Genomic DNA, 25934 nt, shown 5'->3' on the forward strand with positions numbered 1-25934 from the left:
GAAATTGTAATTCTAGTTGTTTAATGTTTTAGGGACAACTGAAAGAACCAGCAAACCAGGCTATCGTCTTCGGAAACAGTGGATGTACAGTGCCTTGCAAAAATATTCATCCCCCTTGGCCTTTTTCCTATTTTGTTGCATTACAACCTGTAATTTAAAATTATTTTTATTTGAATTTCATGTAATGGACATACACAAAATAATCCAAATTGGTGAAGTGAAATTTAAAAAATGACTTGTTTAAAGAAAATCTAAAAAAATAAAAAACAGAAAAGTGGTTTGTGCATGTGTATTCACCCGCTTTGCTACGAAGCCCCTAAATAAGATCTGGTGCAACCAATTTCCTTCAGAAGTCACATAATTAGTTAAATAAAGTCCACCTTTGTACAATCTAAGTGTCACATGATCTGTCACATGATCTCAGTATATATACACCTGTTCTGAAAGGCCCCAGAGTCTGCAACACCACTAAGCAAGGGAGACCACCTAGCAAGCGGCACCATGAAGATCAATGAGTTCTCCAAACAGGTCAGGGACAAAGTTGTGGAGAAGTACAGATCAGGGTTGGGTTATAAAAAAATATCAGAAACTTTGAACATCCCACGGAGCACAATTAAATCCATTATTAAAAAAATGAAATAATATGGCACCACAACAAACCTGCCAAGAGAGGGCTGCCCACCAAAACTCACGAACCAGGCAATGAAGGCATTAATCAGAGAGGCAACAAAGAGACCAAAGATAACCCTGAAGTAGCTGAAAACCTCCACAGCGGAGATTGGAGTATCTGTCCATAGGACCACTTTAAGCCATACACTCCACAGAGTTGGGCTTTACGAAAGAGTGGCCAGAAAAAGCAATTTCTTAAAGCAAAAAATAAGCAAACACGTTTGGTGTTCGCCAAAAGGCATGTGGGAGACTCCCCAAACATATGGAAGAAGGTACTCTGGTCAAATGAGACTATAATTTAGGTTTTTATCCATCAAGGAAAACGCTATGTCTGGCGCAAACCCAACACCTCTCATCACCCCGAGAATACCATCCCCACAGCAGGGGATGTTTTTCATCGGCAGGGACTGGAAATTGGTCAGAATTGAAGGAATGATGGATGGCGCTAAATAAAGGGAAATTCATGAGGGCAACCTGTTTCAGTCCTCCAAAGATTTGAGACTGGGATGGAGGTTCACCTTCCAGCAGGACAATGACCCTAAGCATACTGCTAAAGCAACACTTAAGTGGTTTAAGGGGAACATTTAAATGTCTTGGAATGGTCTAGTCAAAGCCCAGACCTTAATCCAATTGAGAGTCTGTGGTATGATTTAAAGATTGCTGTATACCAGCGGAACCCATCCAACTTGAAGGAGCTGGAGCAGTTTTGGGCAAAAATCCCAGTGGCTAGATGTGCCAAGCTAATAGAGACATACCCCAAGAGACTTGCAGCTGTAATTGCTGCAAAAGGTGGCTCTACAAAGTATTGACTTTGGGGGTTGAATAGTTATGCACTCTCAAGTTTTTTGTTTTTTGTCTTAATTCTTGTTTGTTTCACAAAAAAATATTTTTCATGTTCAAAGTGGTAGGCATGTTGTGTAAATCAAATGATACAACCCCCCCCCCCAAATCTGTTTTACTTCCAGGTTGTAAGGCAACAAAATAGGAAAAATGCCAAGGGGGCGAAAAAGCCACTGTAAAGAATCTAGCTAGCTAAAGCATTAACTGCAAATTGAATGTACAATTTAAGCTTCCCTTGCTGATATTTGCCATGCAATGCAGATAGATGAAATAACGTAGCTAGCTATGTTCTTGCTTATTGTGAAGTGGAGGATAAAATCCCTGTATGCCTATGGATGTGTAGCTAGCTATCTAGCAGATCTGTGTATGTACCCAAACGTTTGGTATACATATTAGTTCAGAACCTAGATATGAAACTCTGATATCATAGCCAGTTGTTTTAACTTCAAAACAGTCTGAATAACATTACATTAATGAAGCCTATGGATTGAGTAGAATATAATATAACTTTGTGCCATGGATGCAAGTCATATATACTGTGGGCCAAAAAAAGTATTTAGTCAGCCACCAATTGTGCAAGTTCTCCCACTTAAAAAGAGGAGAGAGGCCTGTAATTTTCATCATAGGTACACTTCAACTATGACAGACAAAATGAGAAAAACAAATCCAGAAAATCACATTGTAGGATTTTTAATGAATTTATTTGCAAATTATGGTGGAAAATAAGTATTTGGTCAATAACAAAAGTTTATCTCAATACTTTGTTATATACCCTTTGTTGGCAATGACAGAGGTCAAATGTTTTCTGTAAGTCTTTACAAGGTTTTCACACACTGTTGCTGGTATTTTGGCCCATTCCTCCATGCAGATCTCCTCTAGAGCAGGGATGTTTTGGGGCTGTTGCTGGGCAACACAGACTTTCAAATCCCTCCAAAATCTTCTATGGGGTTGAGATCTGGAGACTGGCTAGGCCACTCCAGGACCTTGAAATGCTTCTTACAAAGCCACTTCTTCATTGCCCGGGCGGTGGGTTTGGGTTCATTGTCATGCTGAAAGACCCAGCCACGTTTCATCTTCAATGCCCTTGCTGATGGAAGGAGGTTTTCACTCAAAATCTCACGATACATGGCCCCATTCATTCTTTCCTTTACACGGATCAGTCGTCCTGGTCCCTTTGCAGAAAAACAGCCCCAAAGCATGATGTTTCCACCCCCATGCTTCACAGTAGGTACAGTGTTCTTTGGATGCAACTCAGCATTCTTTGTCCTCCAAACACGACGAGTTGAGTTTTTACCAAAAAGTTATATTTTGGTTTCATCTGACCATATGACATTCTCCCAATCTTCTTCTGGATCATCCAAATGCTCTCTAGCAAACTTCAGACGGGCCTGGACATGTACTGGCTTAAGCAGGGGGACACGTCTGGCACTGCAGGATTTGAGTCCCTGGCGGCGTAGTGTGTTACTGATGGTAGGCTTTGTTACTTTGGTCCCAGCTCTCTGCAGGTCATTCACTAGGTCCCCCCGTGTGGTTCTGGGATTTTTGCTCACCATTCTTGTGATCATTTTGACCCCATGGGGTGAGATCTTGCGTGGAGCCCCAGATCGAGGGAGATTATCAGTGGTCTGGTATGTCTTCCATTTCCTAATAATTGCTCCCACAGCTGATTTCTTCAAACAAAGCTGCTTACCTATTGCAGATGTAGTCTTCCCAGCCTGGTGCAGGTCTACAATTTTGTTTCTGGTGTCCTTTGACAGCTCTTTGGTCTTGGCCATAGTGGAGTTTGAAGTGTGACTGTTTGAGGTTGTGGACAGGTGTATTTTATACTGATAACAAGTTCAAACAGGTGCCATTAATACAGGTAACGAGTGGAGGACAGAGGAGCCTCTTAAAGAAGAAGTTACAGGTCTGTGAGAGCCAGAAATCTTGCTTGTTTGTAGGTGACCAAATACTTATTTTCCACCATAATTTGCAAATAAATAAATAAAAAATCCTACAATGTGATTTTCTGGATTTTTTCCCCTCATTTTGTTTGTCATAGTTGAAGTGTACCTATGATGAAAATTACAGGCCTCTCATCTTTTTAAGTGGGAGAACTTGCACAATTGGTGGCTGACTAAATACTTTTTTGCCCCACTGTATGTCCTAACCGACTTGCCAAAACTATAGTTTGTTAACAAGAAATGTGTGGAGTGGTTCAAAAACTAGTTTTAATGACTCCAACCTAAGTGTATGTAAACTTCTGACTTCAACTGTATGTGCATGTGTAGCATGTGACAATAACATGATCATATTAAGGATAGCATCACAAATTAATACATAAATACCACTTGAAGCTTGATGATGAGTTGATCATTTGAGTCAGCTGTGCAGTGCTAAGACAAAAACAAAGAATTGGCACCCATTTGAGTCCCTAGGACCAGAACTGAGAATCACTGCTCTTCATATGTAGACACGATTTCATAGCTTTCATTATCTGAGGACGGAAAACCTCACAAGAAACAGACTTCATTATAGTCAAATTACACCGAACTGAATATTATGTTACTATTATCTCCGTCCTCACTTATAGGGACAGGAACTTCACAAAAGTACCTGCCCTGTCCAGAATAGCCTACTCTCTCACTTTGACAGTTGGGGCTGCTATCCTTTCACCCTCCTCCATGGCTGTTAGCTCGCTACCTATAAATGCATTTTGAGTTTGTTTTTTACAGTGGCAAATACATCAAGATAGCTAGCTAATATGAAGTTAGGTAGCTGGTGATATTTAATTAACTTAGCTAGCTATCTATCTATACAGTATGCGAAGTTTGCTAGATAGCTAGCTAGCCAACTATCTGTCTCATTTGAGTTTTAGATGATATTACTATTGAACTATGTACCCATTTAATAACCAGACCATACAAACGTGCTATGATGCATTTTTGACACACGATCCAACATGCTGCTATATGCTGACAGCACGCCCACCAGCGAGTCACAATGGTGGGCGTGCTGGAGCGACACGCAGCAATTTAACTACAAATAACAAAACTACAAAACTACAAATACTTAGGTGTCTGGTTAGACTGTAAACTCTCCTTCCAGACCCATATCAAACATCTCCAATCCAAAGTTAAATCTAGAATTGGCTTCCTATTTCGCAACAAAGCATCCTTCACTCATGCTGCCAAACATACCCTTGTAAAACTGACCATCCTACCAATCCTCGACTTTGGCGATGTCATTTACAAAATAGCCTCCAATACCCTACTCAACAAATTGGATGCAGTCTATCACAGTGCAATCCGTTTTGTCACCAAAGCCCCATATACTACCCAACATTGCGACCTGTACGCTCTCGTTGGCTGGCCCTCGCTTCATACTCGTCGCCAAACCCACTGGCTCCATGTCATCTACAAGACCCTGCTAGGTAAAGTCCCCCCTTATCTCAGCTCGCTGGTCACCATAGTATCTCCCACCTGTAGCACACGCTCCAGCAGGTATATCTCTCTAGTCACCCCCAAAACCAATTCTTTCTTTGGCCGCCTCTCCTTCCAGTTCTCTGCTGCCAATGACTGGAACGAACTACAAAAATCTCTGAAACTGGAAACACTTATTTCCCTCACTAGCTTTAAGCACCAACTGTCAGAGCAGCTCACAGATTACTGCACCTGTACATAGCCCACCTATAATTTAGCCCAAACTACCTCTTTCCCAACTGTATTTAATTTTAATTTATTTATTTATTTTGCTCCTTTGCACCCCATTATTTTTATTTCTACTTTGCACATTCTTCCATTGCAAAACTACCATTCCAGTGTTTTACTTGCTATATTGTATTTACTTTGCCACCATGGCCTTTTTTGCCTTTACCTCCCTTCTCACCTCATTTGCTCACATTGTATATAGACTTGTTTACACTGTATTATTGACTGTATGTTTGTTTTACTCCATGTGCAACTCTGTGTCGTTGTATCTGTCGAACTGCTTTGCTTTATCTTGGCCAGGTCGCAATTGTAAATGAGAACTTGTTCTCGACTTGCCTACCTGGTTAAATAAAGGTAAAATAAATAAATAAATAAAATAAAAATCTACAGCTATCTAGTATACATGCACCACTAATCCTTATGAAGGACTTCCTGGCAGAAGGGGTTACTCGACCAGTCAGCAGCAGATATACCAGTTAAATAATTGCTGAAATGTTGCTTGATTATATATTGTTTAAGGTTAATATCAATAGTGGGTAGGTGCTCAGTATATATAATCAGTATCCTACAATGGTGTTTATCACCAGCGTTGTTTGGCGTGATGGTAACACATTTACGTTTTGATTATACGACCGGAGTTCGAATGCAGACAGCGTCATGATTCATGAAATCTCATTCTAACCAATAATGGGGCGTGTTCATTATAAATACATTGTGATTTTGTTTGCAGAGCACACAGGCTGGCAGTTTATCACCAGTTCACCCTATGGGCACAGGGGAGAATTGGACGAGGTGAACGCCATCTCATCCCTGCGTGTGTCGTTTCTTCCATAAGGCACGCAACGTAGAAACAAAGGCATTTACAAAGGGTTTGAATAAAACCAGTTAATTTAGTAAATCTAGCCTGCTGTAATTTTTTTTCAAGACCTAATGCCGGCACCTTATGTAAAAATAGTATTAGTTAGCTTGTCCACTATAACAACTGGTTCAAGCATAACCAGATAAACTTGCTTTGAAGATAAAACGACTTTCAACTCGCACTAAACCCGTGTCCCTGTGGCTATAGTGACTTCAACTAGCTTTGGCTGCCATCTATTGGAAAGGATTGGTAACTACACTGGGCAGCCAGTTGGCACAGTCAAAGTAGACTTTAATAATGTATGCCATTTAGCAGATGCCTTTATCTAAAGCAAACTGGGTAGATGGTGGTGGAAATAGATCACAGAAACAGGATTTCAATTTTGATATCATGGATGGTCAGTCCTTGCATCTATAGCTCTGTCTATAAGTTTGAGAGGAGCTACATTTCTCCAGCCCCATCCCTCAGCGTTTTACTGAAAGAGGAACAGGGAGACACTTTGTTATTGCTTCTACTGCAGATTGCCACTTTAAGAAATTAAAATGCAGATTAAATACACACAAATATATGTTACTGATAGTATAAATGTCCCATCACTCAGACAGTTAGTGAATACACAGCATCCAGCACAGCAAACAACCAATCAATCAAATGTATTTTACAAAAGCCCTTTTTACATGAAAATAATAACCACAGTGGTTATATAGGGTGCAACAGTTCAGCACCTCAGGAGCAAATGGCTTTTCATAGCTGAGCATTCATAGGTTGAGAGAGAGTCGAAACAGCAGGACCGGGACAAGGTAGCAGGTCTGTTGAAACAGCAGGACCAGGACAAGGTAGCAGGTCTGTTGAAACAGCAGGACCGGGACAAGGTAGCAGGTCTGTTGAAACAGCAGGACCGGGACAAGGTAGCAGGTCTGTTGAAACAGCAGGACCGGGACAAGGTAGCAGGTCTGTTGAAACAGCAGGACCGGGACAAGGTAGCAGGTCTGTTGAAACAGCAGGACTGGGACAAGGTAGCAGGTCTGTTGAAACAGGTAAAAAAAATGGAAAAACAGTGGAAAAACAGTTCCACTCTGATTCCCTTTATGGATGGGTGTATCTTTTAATTCGCTGTTGAATGGCCTGGTCCTTCCCCATTTTCGGGAACACCAGCCACCACCCAGTGGTCAGTTTGGCATGCTGTACTAACCGTTCTTTCCTGTTGGTAGAAAATAATTAAGGCGGTGTCTTGAAATAAACAATAGCCTTAGAAATAACATGAATTTGAATGTACCTCCTCTGTCTCCTGCACAGTCTCCTCTAGGATGAAAACCTTTTCATGGATGAAGATGTCATCCTGAAAACACACAAACGTTTTGTTAAGCCAACTGAACCCAAATATATCAGTTGGCATTAACAAGCTACCTGTCTTGTATGGTTTACACACACACACACACACACACACACACACTTACTTTTCAGCAAACATTAGCTATGTCAACTTCAGTCTAGCTAAATGAGGTGGAGCTATCAAAACATTACAAAATCAAATCTGTCAACAAAATGTATTACAGTACTTGACTATCTGAGGTGGAAGGTCACTACAGTAACTACCTAATAACAGGAGTACACAGATAAACTATGTAGCAATTTTAGTTGCAGTTGAGTTGCTTGCTGACATTATTTGCTGGGAGATGTTACACAAAACACTACAGACGCAATTAGCTAGTTACCTAGAGTTGCAACAAAGTTGTCCAGTGTCTAATGCTAGCCTAGTCAACAACAGTCATGACAGCAGTCGCATTTGCTTCAAATCAAATCAACGTTTATTTGTCATGTGCGCTGAATACAACAGGTGTAGACCTTACAGTGAAATGCTTACTTATAGTCTCTAACCAATAGTGAAAAAAAGGTATTTAGGTGAACAATAGTAAAAAGACAGGCTATATACAGTAGCGAGGCGATAAAAGTAGTGAGGCTACATACAGACACCGGTTAGTCAGGCTGATTGAAGTAGTATGTACATGTAGACATGGTTAAAGGGACTATGCATAAACAGTGAGGGAAAAAAGTATTTGATCCCCTGCTGATTTTGTACGTTTGCCCACTGATAAAGAAATGATCAGTCTATAATTTTAATGGTAGGTTTATTTGAACAGTGAGAGACAGAATAACAACAAAAACATCCAGAAAAATGCACCAGGTTTGCATACATCTCAGGAGGGATTTTGTCCCACTCCTCTTTGCAGATGTTCTCCAAGTCATTAAGGTTTCGAGGCTGACGTTTGGCAACTCGAACCTTCAGCTCCCTCCACAGATTTTCTATGGGAATAAGGTCTGGAGACTGGCTAGGCCACTCCAGGACATTAATGTGCTTCTTCTTGAGCCACTCCTTTGTTGCCTTGGGTCATTGTCAGGCTGGAATACCGATCCACGACCCATTTTCAATGCCCTGGCTGAGGGAAGGAAGTTCTCACCCAAGATTTGATGGTACATGACCCCGTCCATCGCCCCTTTGATGCGGTGAAGTTGTCCTGTCCCCTTAGCAGAAAAACACCCCCAAATCATAATGTTTCCACCTCCATGTTTGACGGTGGGGATGGTGTTCTTGGGGTCGTAGGCAGCATTCCTCCTCCTCCAAACACAGCAAGTTGAGTTGAGCTCCATTTTGGTCTCATCTGACCACAACACTTTCACCCAGTTGTCCTCTGAATTATTCAGATGTTCATTGGCAAACTTCAGAAGGGCATGTATATGTGCTTTCTTGAGCAGGGGGACCTTGCGGGCGCTGCAGGATTTCAGTCCTTCACGGCATAGTGTGTTACCAATTGTTTTCTTGGTGACTATGTTCCCAGCTGCCTTGAGATCATTGACAAGATCCTCCCGTGTAGTTCTGGGCTGATTCCTCACCGTTCTCATGATCATTGCAACTCCACGAGGTGAGATCTTGCATGGAGCCCCAGGCTGAGGGAGATGGACAGTTCTTTTGTGTTTCTTCCATTTGCGAATAATCACACCAACTGTTGTCACCTTCTCACCAAGCTGCTTGGCGATGGTCTTGTAGCCCATTCCAGCCTTGTGTAGGTCTACAATCTTGTCCCTGACATCCTTGGAGAGCTCTTTGGTCTTGGCCATGGTGGAGAGTTTGGAATCTGATTGATTGATTGCTTCTGTGGACAGGTGTCTTTTATACAGGTAACAAACTGAGATTAGGAGCACTCCCTTTAAGAGTGTGCTCCTAATCTCAGCTCGTTACCTGTATAAAAGAAACCTGGGAGCCAGAAATCTTTCTGATTGAGAGGGGGTCAAATACTTATTTCCCTCATTAAAATTCAAATCAATTTATAACATTTTTGACGTGTTTTTCTGGATTTTGTTGTTGTTATTCTGTCTCTCACTGTTCAAATAAACCTACCATTAAAATTATAGACTGATCATTTCTTTGTCAGTGGGCAAATGTACAAGGGGAAAGTAATCTAAAAGGGGAAAGTAATCTAAAAGTAACTGAATGTAATCAGATTACCTTACTGAGTTTGGGAAGTCCAAAAGTTATGTTACTGATTACAACTTAACAGGTAACTAGTAACTGTAATGAATTACATTTAGAAAGCAACCTACCCAACCCTGTATAAAAGTGATAATGCCCTTGAAGCCAGTGTTTGAAGGATATATTGGCACGGTTTGCCGGCCCTCGATGACAACACCCGTGAAAATATATCCTCCAAACACGGCTTCTCGGCATTATCACTTATTTATACTTCAAATGGAGCAAACTTTGTTAATAACATGTATTTAATCATATGAAATAATGTCTATAAAAATAAGTTGATTCACCCATATAAGTATACCTGGATGCACAAACATTGTTTTCTTTGTTTGGGCTAATGGCTAGGCTAATGGCTAGGCTAATGTGGATTCTAGGCTACCTGTCACATAGCAGTGGTAATGGCATGCAATTCACACCTCCAACGTAAATGTAGATAATTAGCATAACTCTTGATGCTCCGCTCTGTTTTTCCACCAAAAAATATTTTGGTCATTGAGCAGCGTTGCTGCATGACCTCGGCGGTTGAGACCAAGAGCCCAAGGTTCCAGTTTGGAAGCACGCTTTTGAATACACCTACAGTATTGCTTCGGTGCTGCAGTTTAACTGAATCATAGCCGAAAAAGACAATTCCAATAGAGACGATCCCACAGAGAAGTCAAATTCCAGAATTATTTAAATTGTCACCAAGGCCGTCATCACTCACAGCTGAAGATATTAGCATTTTATATTCATGCTCTAAGATTATGACCCCAGCTGGGTCTGGTCTACTTAGTTCATTGACTTTCATTGAACTTTCATTCAACCAGAAAATAACATTTGAGAGGGGTGTCTCGCTTTCTCTTCTGTCTCTGGATACCTTTTTGGTCTATGCGTGAACCGGTAAAGTTCGCCCATTGGTTGTTGCATCGCCTCGCCTTAATTAAGGAACGCGCCCTAAGTGTGTACGCGCGTGTGTTCTGACACTTCACAAAGAACATCATGAATATTCACACTGGGTTATAAATATTTAAATCCTCCATTCAAGACACCCAAACCCCTCCCTTTTTTGGGCTCAGGAAAATAACTTCACGTGTGGTGTGTGTGTTTAAGGATAGACACTTTCTCACCACTTTATTTCCCTTAAAACCTTCTGTGGGATATGCACATTGGCAAACATATGTTGAACCTTTGCTAAAGCCACTTCTCTCACAGCCTTTAGCTTCATGACCACAGGCAGAGGGGAAATGTCAATCATATCAAGCCTGATTGAATACTCATGGTCAAGCTCTTCAACTTGTTCTCTCCACCCACCAGCTACCATCCCATGTACAAGAACGCTGCTATTGGCGAGGACACTCACACCACTGTTAAGGCTTCAGGTTCTACCAACAAAATACAACCTAGCACTCTGGTACCCTGCAAACCATGATCCGTTTTGTATCTTACATGAGTCAAATGTAATGGAGTCTGTTTCACATATTGTTAGTGGTTGCTGTTCATACAAGGACTTATACATCGTTAGACATGACCGCTTTGTCAACCTGATAGCTAATGAGGTGAGATAGGCAGTAACACCATCAGTGCATATTCCTGCATGTTGATGATGTTTTCTTGTATACCAAATATGTCAGATGTTGTTGTTGCTGTGGCAGAGGCTGGAGGGAGGCCAAAGGGAGGGGTTCAGATAGTGTTGTTGTGAGGGAGGCCGGAGGGAGGTGCTGGAGGGAGGCCAGAGGGAGGGGTTCAGATAGTGTTGTTGTGAGGGAGGCCGGAGGGAGGTGCTGGAGGAGGCCAGAGGGAGGGGTTCAGATAGTGTTGTTGTGAGGGAGGCTGGAGGGAGGTGCTGGAGGGAGGAATACCAGGTTATCAGTGCAAACTTGTAGTGCTGATATTTGGGAGTCTTGGCCATGTACATAGGCTGACAGTGCGTGGCCTTCAGCTTGCAGGCCTGCATAGGAAAAAGGCAAAGCAGCTAGCGAGGTACTGCTCTGTGTCAGGTGTCATGGGTAGCCTTTCTGAATGGAGAAGAAGTATCTTTCTGTATCCATGTGTCCATACTGTATATCAGTGGAGGCTGCTGAGGGGAGGACGGCTCATAATAATGGCTGGAACGGCGAAGGAAATGGCAATGTATTTGATACCATTCTACTTATTCTGCTCCAGCCGTTACCACGAGCCCGTCCTCCCCCAGTTAAGGTGCCACCAACCTCTTGTGTTGTATATCCATTACCTATGAAATATTTGAATCCCTCTCAACTGTAATGTGATTTGTGGATTCATAGAAAATAATTAAAACTTTTGTGTAGGTCAATTCTCCCACAGGTCCACATTTTTCAGCTTTACAGTCATCCACCATGTTCATCCACCATCCTCCTGAAAAATAAAAAGATGAGTTGAGCTGGATTGGACACCCTTCAGAAACCGACCACCATCATCACTCGCCAGTCCCTGCCCACTGGTTGAACCAACGTTATGTCCACGTCATTTCAATGAAATTACATCGAACCAACGTGGAATAGACGTTTAATTGACATCTGTCCCAGTGGTTGAAATGGAACCCACAGGGAAAAAGAAACAGAGGGCGACCCAGAAACCCAGAAACCCAGAAAGTCCAGGCAGAAATGACTGAGAGCGGCCTCAACTGGTGTGACCTGGGAAAACTTGCTCCAAACCGAGATGCAGGACAATTGTCAACAGGCTTAAGTCAAGTACGTCTGTGTGTGTGTGTGTGTGTGCGCATGCATGAGTGCGTATAGAAAGAAGGAGACTCCACTTCACTTTTAGTACAAAATAAAGTCGTTTTTATTTAGGAAGTAGAAAAAGGCAACATTCATACATTTTATTTTAAAAAACATTGGCAAACTCAAACCTTTTCAGAGATAGTTGAGGTGCCTTTTACAGTATTAGTGCAAACCCTTTATAAGAGTTTAAGAGTCCTTCAAGTTACTCTGCATTTGACCTTTGGATCACCGACAGCAGCATAGTATAGTCCCACCAAGGACCCAGGTGAATTACGATAGTTGCACCTCTGTGATTGCATCAGAGTGGATTGTCTTCATGTTAGTTGAGGATGAGGCACATGATGAAATGATACAGTACATCAGGTCTCACAGCCAATGACAGAGCTTATTCCAGCTGACTCCAAGATGGCTGCCTTCTGGAACAGTACATTCTGATTGCTTCTTATCTGAAGTGCAAGTGATGATGAGAATGTGCTATTTGTATGCGTTACAGTTATATGGGACAGTATGTGTGTGTCTATGTGTGTCTCCATCCTACACGTCAACAGGCCTGTGTGTGTTGTGTGTGTGTCTGTGAGGACAGCAGGCGTGCAGCAGCACCTTGCGTATGTCTCTGTTCCTCAGGCTATACAGCAGAGGGTTGAGCAGAGAGTTCCCCGCAGCCGGCACTAACGTAGCGTACGTATACAGGGGCGAGCTAGATGCGTCGCCCAGCAAACCGTAAAGGGCGAAGGGCGTCCAGCAGCTGACAAACACTCCGAGGACTAACAACAGCCGAGATAGGCCCTTCCCCCGGCCCCCGTGCTTGCTGTTGTACGATTGGTCGTCAGGCAGGAAGTGCCTCTGCGTGGCGATGGCATGGGCGTGCCGCCTAGCGACGCGGCAGATCCCGGTGTATAGCTGCAGCGTTACCATGATGACCAGCAGGAAGCCGCCACAAAGCAACGACAGGTACGTCCGGGTCAGGGGTCGAGCCACGGAACAGGATGTGATGTCATTGAGGCAGTGCCACCCCAGCATTGGGCCCAAGCCGATCAGACATGACCCCAGCCAGACGAGTGCCAGCAGACCAGCAGCGCATCGACGCGAGTGGCGGGAGCCATAGGTGAGGGCGTGGCTTAGCGACAGGTAACGGTCCAGCGCCACGCCCATCAGGCTGAGGAGGGAGGCGGTCAGTGATGTCGCCAGAAGCCCCGACGTCATCAGATCTGACCAATCCGTGGGCTCCACACAGAACAGGAAGAGGAATTGCAGGATCAAGGCCACGCCCGCCAGCAGGTCGGCCAATGCCAGGCTGGCGAGGAGCAGGAAGACAGGAGCACGGAGAGAAGGCGTGGCCAAGATGGCCGCCACTACGATGGTGTTCTCGGACACAATGAGGGTTCCGGAGACGCACAGTGCCACTCCCCATAGGCTGAGAGGAGAGGCCTCAGGAATGGTTGTGGGATCTGATTGGTCCAGCTGGGAAAGGGGCGAAGTCATCCCTGAACCTGAAGACTCCTCGAACCAGATGTCCGAGTCATTCTGGGTCATCATGAGTCACACACACGACACCTGAGAGAGAGCGAGAGAGAGAGAAGACAGAGATGTTAACAAACAATGTCACAGACTAGCAGCAAGTCTCCCTCTCCCTCTGTTCCTGCATGTGGTTTGTTATTGTTACTTAACAGCAGCAGACAGACACCCTGCACTGGGGCTGCATCTACTCTACAGTAGCTTCCTCTCCTCGTCTCTTCTCCTGCATCTCAATAGTTTACAGTAGCTTCCTCTCCTCGTCTCCTCTCCTGCATCTCAATAGTCTACAGTGGCTTCCTCTCTTGGGTCTTAGGCCACTTCGGCATCTGCCAAAAGGTCTGGGCATTTATGGCACAGGAGGTAGTGCACTTGAACCACAAGTGATGGTGATACTGGTTCATCTCAAAGGAGAGACTTTGCATGCTCCTCACATTACTATGGGACCATTCCATTTCATTGCCTGATATCTACTCTTCTCTCTCCAATGTGTGCACTTGTTCACTCCCCTCAAGAAATGTAAGAGATATATGATGACGAAGCCCTGTCTAGCCTATATGTATGTCTAGCCAATGCTTTTAAATATACAAGGGGGAGTGAACGAGTACACACTCAAGATAGAAGGTGGAGAAGACAGAATTGGAATGCAGCCCTTCTGGTGTCTCTTCTCCACTCTTCTCCTACAGTGCCTTGTGGTGTGTTGTGTAACAGATGCCCACTAGCTTGGAAAACCATGTCCTCATGCTTTATCTCTGATATAAATTGAGGTTTACATACACTGCCCCCACACACAGACTGACATACAGACAGACAGAACAGAAGATCTTACCTTCTAACAAGACCTTGATCACGATTCTTTCAAATCAGCTCTGTTGACAGAGAATCCAGGAAACTGTGATGCAGTGATGCTGTCTGTGTCCAGCTTGTCTCGTGGTATATCGATGGTTGGTAATATCTCAGTAAGGCTTGTCTGTCCCCATCAGAGTAATAACATATCCTCCTTGCGATTAGGTTGTCTCCGTTTCTCTGGTGGTGAACACCGGAATGACTGGATGAATCTCCTGCGCGAATGTTCCTTCACTAGGGAAGGTCTGACTGACGTCAGTGATGGCAGGCTTTAGCCAATGAGGCGCTCGGAGAGACGGGAGTGTGGGGTGGGATGGGGGGCTCCTGTAGAGTAATTTCATTCATAAAAATGCGGCAGCTTCCCGCCCCTCCCACTGCGGCTTGCCTCGCGCGCAACTTTTCCTTAAAAATTTCGGACAGGCGCTTCCGAAACTCTCGCATGCACGCACGCGCACACACACAAACACACACTCACACACACCGCAGTAAATATTATTGTAAGTGTAAATGGTTGACAGCGAGAAAAGGGCGTAGAGGGGGGGCTCGCACCTAATGGAGCTGTCCAAGGTTCTGAAACGTAATTGTATGCTAGAATTTGCTTGCATAATCTATTGTTGTCATTTATTTTTTGGCAGTATTGAATACGACTATAAGAAAACATTTGAGTTCATAAGTGTAGTTGTCTCTGCAGAATTAGAAAAGTTAACAGAAACGTGTACGTCATTCAATAAGCAAGAGCAAAATAGGATCTCAGTGCATGAATAGCCTACATGCAGTGTCCTAAGGTGAGTCACTGGCTAAGCACCCTTTGTCTCGGATGAATCATACATGATAATTTCTTGACCTATATGCGCAAGGCATAGTTCTGAGATATTGAGCATCAAAGTTTTCACATCCCAGAATTCAAAACTGTTTTGTAGTGTTTTGTTTTTTCTTAAAGGTACCTAAAGTGCAGAGTATCAAAATCTTGTAACATTTGTAATCCGTTTTTTTAGGATGGGTGCAATCGCAGATCGATCCTGGCTCCGAAATGTCAGTCTGGGTTCAGCTATAAGGTTCTATATGACACTTCTGAATTAGACATTAAGATATTAAGACAACTGTAGCTATTTGAATACATAAATGATAGAATAACACTATTTTACCAATATAGAGTCAGAGCACATTATTAAGAAATGTATTATGATCGTTAGACGAATTACTGTCGTCACTGAACAAGCACATGACAACATCAACATTCTAGTTTTTCATTTTTTCACTTAAAATGTATTTTTTCAAACATCTATCTTCACAGATATATGAAGAACCATCTAAAGATCAATTAAATATGACTATACAATTGTTGTTTTTAAATGTCAGATAGAACCTTATAGTCCCAAGGTCTCGATTTGAGAAAAAGTGCGTAGACTATATATCTCTCTCTCTCTAGGCCTACGTGGCCTTGGGTGTTTTGAAAAGCACGAAATTGAACATGTATAGGCTTACTATCTATTTTGAAACATGAACAGCTGATTACTGTTGATTGGTTAATAATGTAGGCTATCTGATGAGAGATGATTGATAGATATATCTGGGAAACCCGGTCATGGATGATTTACCTGGCAACTGAGATTCTCGGTTTCCCCGGTAATACAAAACAGCGTGCGTGGGCTGCAGTGGTTGCTGCAATGTGTCTACGTGATTACGCACGGGCCACGGCACTGCGCAGAGAGGGGGACCCTCGTTTTCTCGTTGTCATAGAACCATGTAAGGAAACTGACTTCCGGTTCTCTTTGGGAGAAATATATAGCATTACGTCATTTACACATTAGAAGGAAAAACTGAGAGAGGTAGACGAGGGAGAGGGAGATATTATAATTCAGCCACTGAATATGACATTGAACAAAAATATAAAGGCAACTTGCAATAATTTCAAATATTTTACTGAGTTACAGTTCATATAATGAAATCAATCAATTGAAATATATTCATTAGGCCCTAATCAATGGATTTCACATCACTGTGAATAGATATGCATCTGTTTTTCACAGATACCTTTAAAAAATGTAGAGGCTTGGATCAGAAAACCAGCCATGCAGTGCGACACATCTCCTTCCAATACCGTTGATCAGGCTGTTGATTGTGGCCTGTGGATTTTTGCCCCACTCCTCTTCAAAGGCTGCTCGAAGTATCTGGATATTGTCGGGAACTTGAACATGCTGTCGTACATGTCGATCCAGAGCATCCCAAACATGCAATGGGTGACATGTCTGGTGAGTATGCAGGCCATGGAACAACTGGGACATTTTCAGCTTGCAGGAATTGTGTACACATCCTTGCAACATGGGGCCGTGCATTATCATGCTGAAACATGAGGTGAGAGCAGCAGATGACTGGCACGACAATGGGCCTCAGTATCTCGTCAAGGTATCACTGTGCATTCAAATTGCCATTGATAAAATGCAATTGTGTTCGTTGTCTGTTATGCCTGCCCATACCATAACCACACCACCACCACGGGGCACTCTGTTCACAACGGGGACATCAGCAAATGGCTCGCAGAGTTGAAAATGAGGTTCATCCGTGAAGAGCACACTTCTCCAGCGTGCCAGTGGCCATCGATGGTGAGCATTTGCCCACTGAAGTCAGTTACGACGCCAAACTGCTGTCAGGTCAAGACCCTGGTGAGGACGACGAGCACGCAGATGAGCTTCTCTGAGATGGTTTCTGACAGTTTGTACAGAAATGATTTGGTTATGCAAATCCACAGTTTCATCAGCTGTCCGGGTGGCTGGTCTCAGACGATCCCGCAGGTGAAGAAGCCGGATGTGGAGGTCCTGGCTGGACTGGTTACACGTGGTCTGCAGTTGTGAGGCCGGATGGAACTACTGCCAAAATCTCTACGTTGGAGGTGTCTTATGGTAGAGAAATAAACATTAAATTATCTGGCAACAGCTCTTTTATTTCAGCTCATGAAACATGAGACCAACACTTTTACATTTTTGTTTAGTGTACTTCAGCGTGTTGCACCACAGTAACCCGATGAGCTAAAGCCTAGGCAGCAACAAGGGGAGCTTACACAAGTGTTCAGGTTTCAGGCGTGATTAACCTCCTAATCAAGTATATGTGGTTCACCGAACCACCTCTGTTACACTACCTTTTAACACCTAGATGGGATAGATAGAGAGGAGACAGGCAGTTAGATCTGTTCCTTACTGTCTGACTGCCCTCAGGTGGGATTTATTAGCTGTTAACGGGAAGCTCAAGCTCGTGCTCATATGACTGCGGAAATTCCTCGGTTATCTAACAGGCACACATACTGCCTCTCCTCATACACACACACCCATACACACCTCTTTGACACTCCAGCTCAAATCGATGTGTGAGAGGAGGGAGAGGATGGACAGGAGGAGAAGGGAGAGGAGGTTGGGTTGTGTGTGTGGGAGGAGTGTATGTGATGGAGAAGGCATGGGTTTGGTATGAGGTGAAGGTGACAAGTGTTTATTGACTTAAAGCATTATTCATTGCAATGTGTGTGTGTCAATCAACATGTTAATTATAGAGTTAGAAAGCAATGTATAGACAGGAATTAACAACACATTGCATATATACACCACATAAATACGCATTTGACAAAATACACGTCCTTGTGTGACAGTGTCTATACAGTACCTGTAATATCTGTGTCGGAATGATAATCAGCGTGTGTGGGCACACACGCCTGTGTGTGTGTGTGTGCACATTCCTGTGTGTGTGTGTGCGGGCATATGAGTGTGTGTTTGTGTGCCTGTGTGCGTGCTTGTGAGCGTGCTTTTGTGTGTGTGTCCTGGGGCTCTGAGGTAAAAAGGTGTCAATCTGTCTCAGTGGTGTGGGTTTCAGGGTGGTGGAGAAGGGGAGGGGGATGGCTAGGTAACCAAGTATACTAGGGTCGAGTTACACCGGTTCCTGTCTCTCTCTTTCCCAAATGCAGATAACTCCTCTCCTCTTCATTTAATCTTTTCTAAAGCTAGTACCCCATTTATTTTTTTGTTGAGTTTGAGGCCTCTGCAAGGGATCTACAACCAACTGAAAAGTACTTAATCTTACATTTGGAATGTTCTGAAACATTCTGGAACCTTCTGGAACCTTTTAGAACCTTATGATCCCTGTTGACATCTTGAAGCCACCTGAGGAACTGAAGCTATTTTTTGTTTTTCTCTGACTAGTCTGTGGTCTCTACCTGTCTGTACTGGTCTTTGCTGGTCTGTACTAGTCTGAACTGGTCTGTAGTGGTCAGGATGCGAGGGTTAGAGCTAAAGGCCCTCGGTGCAGCATTGCTGGTCCTTTCAGTGGTTATCACCTCTCATTGTCAGTCGGACTCTTCAGGTAGGTATGTGAGCATGTTTGTGTGTGTGTTTGTGGTCTGTCACCCTTTGAACTTCCTGACTCTCAACTTTGGCCCCTCTGTTCCTCTTGGCCCCACTTACATTTATAGTATTGTTTCCAACCTTCCCTTGACTCCTTCCCTTGTCTCCTATTCTTCATGACCTCTCATTTGAAATGACATGATATGTGTAAGCAAATGAAACATTGGTAGTTTGGCAAACAATGCTCGGACCCCCTAAATGCCTAGGGCTAATATCAATGAGTTTAGCTCAATGACTTTAGCTCAATGCCTAGGGTTTAGCTAAATGAGTTTAGCTCAATGCCTAGGGTTTAGCTAAATGAGTTTAGCTCAATGCCTAGGGTTTATCTCATTGCACTTAGCTCAATGCCTAGGGTCTAGCTCAATGAGTTTAGCTCAATGCCTAGGGTCTAGCTCAATGAGTTTAGCTCAATGCCTAGAGTTTATCTCATTGCACTTAGCTCAATGCCTAGGGTTTAGCTCAATGCCTAGGGGTTAGCTCAATGGCTAGGGTTACACTCAATGCCTAGGTTTTAGCTCAATAACTAGAGTTCAGCTCATTGTCTAGTGTTTAGATCAATGCCGAGGGCTTAGCTCAATGAGTTTAGCTCAATGCCTAGGGTTTAGCTCAATGCCTAGGATTTATATCAATGCCTAGGGATTAGATCAATAACTAGGATTTAGCTCAATAACTAGGGTTTAGCTCAACGAGTTTAGCTCAATGCCTAGGGTTTAGCTCGATGCCTAAGGTTTAGCTCGATGCCTAAGGTTTAGCTCAATCCCTGAGGTTTAGCTCAATCCATAGGGTTTAGCTCAATCCATAGGGTTTAGCTCAATGCCTAGGGTTTAGATCAATAACTAGGATTTAGCTCAATAACTAGGGCTTAGCTCAACGAGTTTAGCTCAATGCCTAGGGTTTAGCTCGATGCTTAAGGTTTAGCTCCATGCAGAGGGTTTTGATCACTGCCTAGGGTTTAGCTCAATACCTACGGTTTAGCTCAATGAATAGGGTTGAGCTAAATCCTTAAGGTTTAGCTCAAGGCCTAGGGTTTAGCTCAAGGCCTAGGATTGAGCTCAATGCCTAGGGTTTAGCTCAATAACCAGGGTTTAGCTCAATGCCCAGGGATTAGCTCAACACCCAGGGTTTAGCTCAATAACCAGGGTTTAGCTCAATGCCCAGGGATTAGCTCAACGCTCAGTATTTAGCTCAATGCCCAGGGTTTAGCTCAAAGCCCAGGGTTTAGCTCAATAACTAGGGTTTAGCTCAATAACTAGGGTTTAGCTCAATAACTAGGGTTTAGCTCATTATCTAGGGGTTTGCTCAATGCCTAGGGTTTAGATCAATACCTAGGGTTTAGCTCAATACCTAGGGTTTAGCCAAACACCCAGGGTTAGCTCAATACCTAGGGTTTAGCTCAATGAGTTTAGCTCAGTGCTTTGGGTTTAGCGCAAAGCCTAGGGTTTAGCTCAGAACCTAGGGTTTAGCTCAAATCCTATAGGTTTAGCTCAATGATTAGGGTTTAGGTCAATGCCTAGGGTTTTGCTCAATGCCTAGGGTTTAGCTCAATGCCTAGGGTTTGTCTCAATCCCTAGGGTTTAGCTAAATGCCTTTATATCATTGCCCAGGGTTTAGCTAAATGAGAGTAGCTTAATGCCTAGGGTATAGCTCAATGCCTAAGATATAGCTCAATGCCTAGGTTTTAGGTGAATGCCTAGGGTATAGCTCAATGTCTAGGGTGTAGCTCAATGCCTAAGGTATAGCTCAATGCCTGGGTTTTAGATCAATGCCTAGGGATTAGCTCAATTCCTAGGGTTGAGCTAAATGCATTGGGTTTAGCTCATTGCCTTGGGTTTAGCTCATTGCCTAGGGTTTAGCTCAATGAGTTAAGCTCAATGCCTAGGGTTTAGCTCAATTAGTTTAGCTCAATGCCTAGGGTTTAGCTCAATGCCTAGGGTTGAGCACAATGCCCAGGGTTTAGCTCAATATCTAGGGGTTAGCTTAATGACTTGGGTTTAGATCAATACGTTTAGCTCAATTCCTAGGGTTAGCTCAATATCTAGGGTTTAGCTCAATACCTATGGTTTAGCTAAACGCCCAGGGTTAGCTCAATACCTAGGGTTTAGCTCAATGCTTAACCTCAATGCCTTAGGGTTTAGGGTTTAGCGCAATGCCTATGGTTTAGTTCAATGCCTAGGCTTAAGCTCAATGCCTAAGGTTTTGCTCAATTAGTTTAGCTCAATGCCTAGGGTTTATCTCAATATCTAGGGTTTAGCTCAAAATCTAGGGGTTAGCTCAATGACTTTGGTTTAGATCAACGAGTTTAGCTCAGTTCCTAGGCTTTTGTTCAATAACTAGGGATTTTTTTCAACACTTAGGTTTTAGCCAAATACCTAGGATAAGCTCAATGACCAGAGTTGAGCTAAATCCCTAGGGTTTAGCTCGCTGCCTAGGATTTAGCTCAATGTCTAGGGTTCAGCTCACTATCTAGGGTTTAGCTCAATAATTTTAGCCTAATGATTTTAGCTAAATTCCTAGGATTTAGGTTAATGCCTAGGCTTAAGCTCAATGCCTAGGCTATTTCTCAAGGCCTAGGGTTTAGCTCAATAGCTAGGGTTTAGCTCAATGATTTTAGCCTAATGCCTAGGGTTTAGATCAATGCCTAGGGTTTAGCTCAATTCCTAGGGTTTATGTTGATACTTGGGGTTTTGCTCATGCATGGGGTTTTGCTCAATGCATAGGGTTTAGCTTAATGAATTTAGCTCAATACCTAGGGTATAGCTCAATGCATAGGGTTCAGCTCAATATCTAGGGTTTAGCTCAATGATTTTAGCCTAATGATTTTAGCTCAATTCTTAGGGTTTAGGTCAATGCCTAGGCTTAAGCTCAATGCCTAGGCTATTGCTCAATGCCTACGGTTTAGCTCAATGCCTAGGGTTTAGCTCAATAGCTAGGGTTTAGCTCATTGATTTTAGCCTAATGCCTAGTGTTTAGATCAATGCCTAGGGTTTAGCTCAATTCCTAGGGTTTATGTTGATACTTGGGGTTTTGCTCAATGCATAGGGTTTAGCTTAATGAATTTATCTCAATACCTAGGGTATAGCTCAATGCATAGGTTTCATTTCAGTATCTAGGGTTTAGCTCAATAGGTAAGGTTTAGCTCAATAAGTTTTTCTCAATGCCTAGGGTTGAGCTCAATGCCTAGAGTTTAGCTAAATACCTAGGATTTAGCTCAATATCTAGAATTTAGCTGAATGAGTTTAGCTCAATGCCTTGGGTTTAGCTCAATGCCTAGGGTTTAGCTCAATACCTAGGTTTTAGCTCAATATCTAGAGTTTAGCTCAATGAGTTTAGCTCAATTCCCTGGGTTTAGCTCAATGCATAGGGTTAGCCCAATGCCTAGGGTTTAGCTCAAAGCCTACAGGTTTATCTCATTGATTAATGTCTAGCTAATGCCCTGGGTTTAGCTCAACACCTAGGTTTTAGCTCAATGCGTAGGTTTTAGCTCAATGGCTAGGGTTTAGCTCAATACCTAGGGTTTAGCTCAATGCCTAGGGTTTAGCTCAACTCCTGGGGTTTAGCTCAATGTCTAGGGTTTAGCTCAATGCCTAAGGTTTCGCTCAATGCCTAGGGTTTAGCTCAATGATTAGGGATTAGCTCAATTCCTGGGATTTAGCTCAATGCCAAGGGTTTAGCTGAACGAGTTTAGCTTAGCTTAATACCTTGGGTTTAGCTCAACACCTCGGTTTTTAGCTTAATCCCTAGGGTTTAGCTCAATATATGTATTGATAAACTACTTCTCCAATCTTTTTGGCTCTATAAGAAAGAACAAACAGTAAAAAAATATACATGATCAAATACAAATCATAGAATCAACTATTAAAGACTACCAGAACCCACTGGATTCTCCAATTACTTTGAATGAACTACAGATACAAACCCTCCAACCCAAAAAGGCCTGTGGTGTTGATGGTATCCTCAATGAAATGATAAAATATACAGACCACAAATTTCAATTGGCTATACTTAAACTCTTTAACATCATCCTTAGCTCTGGCATCTTCCCCAGTATTTGGAACCAAGGACTGATCACCCCAATCCACAAAAGTGGAGACAAATTTGACCCCAATAACCACCATGGGATATCCGTCAACGGCAACCTTGGGAAAATCATCTGCATTATCAATAACAGCAGACTCGTACATTTCCTCAGTGAAAACAATGCACTGAGCAAATGTCAAATTGGCTTTTTTAATCCCTAGGGTTTAGCTCAATATATAGTGTGTAACCCAATACCTAGGGTTTAGCTCAATAAGTTTAGCTCAATGAGTTTAGCTCAATTCCTAGGGTATAGCTCAATGCCTAGGGTACAGCTCAATTCCTAGGGTTTTGCTCAGACACTAGGGTTTAGCTCAATGCCTAGTGTTTAGCTCAATCACTAGGGTTTATTTCAATGCTTTGGGTTTAGCTCAATGCCATGGGTTTAGCTCAATGCCTAGGGTTTAGCTCAATGCCTAGGGTTTAGCTCAAAGCCTAGGGCTTAGCCCAATGCCCAGGGTTTAGCTCGATGCCTAGGGTTTAGCTCAATGCCTAGGGTTTAGCTCAATGTCTTGGGTTTAGCTCAATGTCTTGGGTTTAGCTCAATGCCTTGGGTTTATCTCAACTCCTGGGGTTTAGCTCAATGTCTAGGGTTTAGCTCAATGCCTAAGGTTTAGGTCAAAGATTAGGGATTAGCTCAAATCCTAGGGTTTAGCTCAATGCCAAGAGTTTATCTCATTGCCTAGGGTTTATCTCAATGAGTTTAGCTCAATGCCTAGTGTTTAGCTCAATACCTAGTGTTTAGCTCAACACCTAGGTTTTAACTCAACCCTTAGGGTTTAGCTCAATGTCTAGAGTTTTGCTCAATGCCTAGGGTTTAGCTCAATATATTGGGTTTAGCCCAATACCTGGGGTTTAGCTCAACGAGTTTAGCTCAATGCCTAGGGTATATCTCAATTCCTAGGGTTTAGCTCAGTGCCTAGGGTTTTGCTCAATCCCTAGGGTTTAGCTCAATGCCGAGGGTTTAGCTCAATGCCTAGGGTTTAGCTCAATGCCTAGGGTTTGTCTCAATCCCTAGGGTTTAGCTAAATGCCTTTATTTCATTGCCCAGGGTTTAGCTAAATGAGAGTAGCTTAATGCCTAGGGTATAGCTCAATGCCTAAGATATAGCTCAATGCCTAGGTTTTAGGTGAATGCCTAGGGTATAGCTCAATGTCTAGGGTGTAGCTCAATGCCTAAGGTATAGCTCAATGCCTGGGTTTTAGATCAATGCCTAGGGATTAGCTCAATTCCTAGGGTTGAGCTAAATGCCTTGGGTTTAGCTCATTGCCTTGGGTTTAGCTCATTGCCTAGGGTTTAGCTCAATGAGTTAAGCTCAATGCCTAGGGTTTAGCTCAATTAGTTTAGCTCAATGCCTAGGGTTTAGCTCAATGCCTAGGGTTGAGCACAATGCCCAGGGTTTAGCTCAATATCTAGGGGTTAGCTTAATGACTTGGGTTTAGATCAATACGTTTAGCTCAAAGCCTACAGGTTTATCTCATTGATTAATGTCTAGCTAATGCCCTGGGTTTAGCTCAACACCTAGGTTTTAGCTCAATCCGTAGGTTTTAGCTCAATGGCTAGGGTTTAGCTCAATACCTAGGGTTTAGCTCAATGCCTAGGGTTTAGCTCAACTCCTGGGGTTTAGCTCAATGTCTAGGGTTTAGCTCAATGCCTAAGGTTTCGCTCAATGCCTAGGGTTTAGCTCAATGATTAGGGATTAGCTCAATTCCTGGGATTTAGCTCAATGCCAAGGGTTTAGCTGAACGAGTTTAGCTTAGCTTAATACCTTGGGTTTAGCTCAACACCTCGGTTTTTAGCTTAATCCCTAGGGTTTAGCTCAATATATGTATTGATAAACTACTTCTCCAATCTTTTTGGCTCTATAAGAAAGAACAAACAGTAAAAAAATATACATGATCAAATACAAATCATAGAATCAACTATTAAAGACTACCAGAACCCACTGGATTCTCCAATTACTTTGAATGAACTACAGATACAAACCCTCCAACCCAAAAAGGCCTGTGGTGTTGATGGTATCCTCAATGAAATGATAAAATATACAGACCACAAATTTCAATTGGCTATACTTAAACTCTTTAACATCATCCTTAGCTCTGGCATCTTCCCCAGTATTTGGAACCAAGGACTGATCACCCCAATCCACAAAAGTGGAGACAAATTTGACCCCAATAACCACCATGGGATATCCGTCAACGGCAACCTTGGGAAAATCATCTGCATTATCAATAACAGCAGACTCGTACATTTCCTCAGTGAAAACAATGCACTGAGCAAATGTCAAATTGGCTTTTTTAATCCCTAGGGTTTAGCTCAATATATAGTGTGTAACCCAATACCTAGGGTTTAGCTCAATAAGTGTAGCTCAATGAGTTTAGCTCAATTCCTAGGGTATAGCTCAATGCCTAGGGTACAGCTCAATTCCTAGGGTTTTGCTCAGACACTAGGGTTTAGCTCAATGCCTAGTGTTTAGCTCAATCACTAGGGTTTATTTCAATGCTTTGGGTTTAGCTCAATGCCATGGGTTTAGCTCAATGCCTAGGGTTTAGCTCAATGCCTAGGGTTTAGCTCAAAGCCTAGGGCTTAGCCCAATGCCCAGGGTTTAGCTCAATGCCTAGGGTTTAGCTCAATGTCTAGGGTTTAGCTCAATGTCTTGGGTTTAGCTCAATGTCTTGGGTTTAGCTCAATGCCTTGGGTTTAGCTCAATGCCTTGGGTTTATCTCAACTCCTGGGGTTTAGCTCAATGTCTAGGGTTTAGCTCAATGCCTAAGGTTTAGATCAAAGATTAGGGATTAGCTCAAATCCTAG

The 25934-nt window shown here is 43.0% G+C and overlaps 1 protein-coding gene across 1 annotated transcript; it reads right to left on the reverse strand.

The window, feature by feature from the left end:
* Positions 1-12366: 12366 nt before the first annotated feature.
* Positions 12367-14976, reverse strand: gpr186 (G protein-coupled receptor 186). Its single transcript, XM_024443421.2, has 2 exons — positions 14648-14976; positions 12367-13860 (listed from the first exon to the last, which is right to left on the reverse strand). The coding sequence occupies exon 2, from the start codon at positions 13840-13842 to the stop codon at positions 12841-12843; it is 1002 nt and encodes a 333-aa protein (XP_024299189.1). The 5' UTR covers positions 13843-13860; positions 14648-14976; the 3' UTR covers positions 12367-12840.
* Between the last annotated feature and the right edge of the window lie 10958 nt (positions 14977-25934).

This window comes from Oncorhynchus tshawytscha, linkage group LG13, assembly GCF_018296145.1.
Source record: "Oncorhynchus tshawytscha isolate Ot180627B linkage group LG13, Otsh_v2.0, whole genome shotgun sequence".
In the NCBI taxonomy this organism is placed as follows: domain Eukaryota; kingdom Metazoa; phylum Chordata; class Actinopteri; order Salmoniformes; family Salmonidae; genus Oncorhynchus; species Oncorhynchus tshawytscha.

Coding starts and splice junctions, on each gene's coding strand:
- gpr186 (XM_024443421.2), bottom strand. CDS start 13,842: ATGATGACCCAGAATGACTCGGACATCTGGTTCGAGGAGTCTTCAGGT.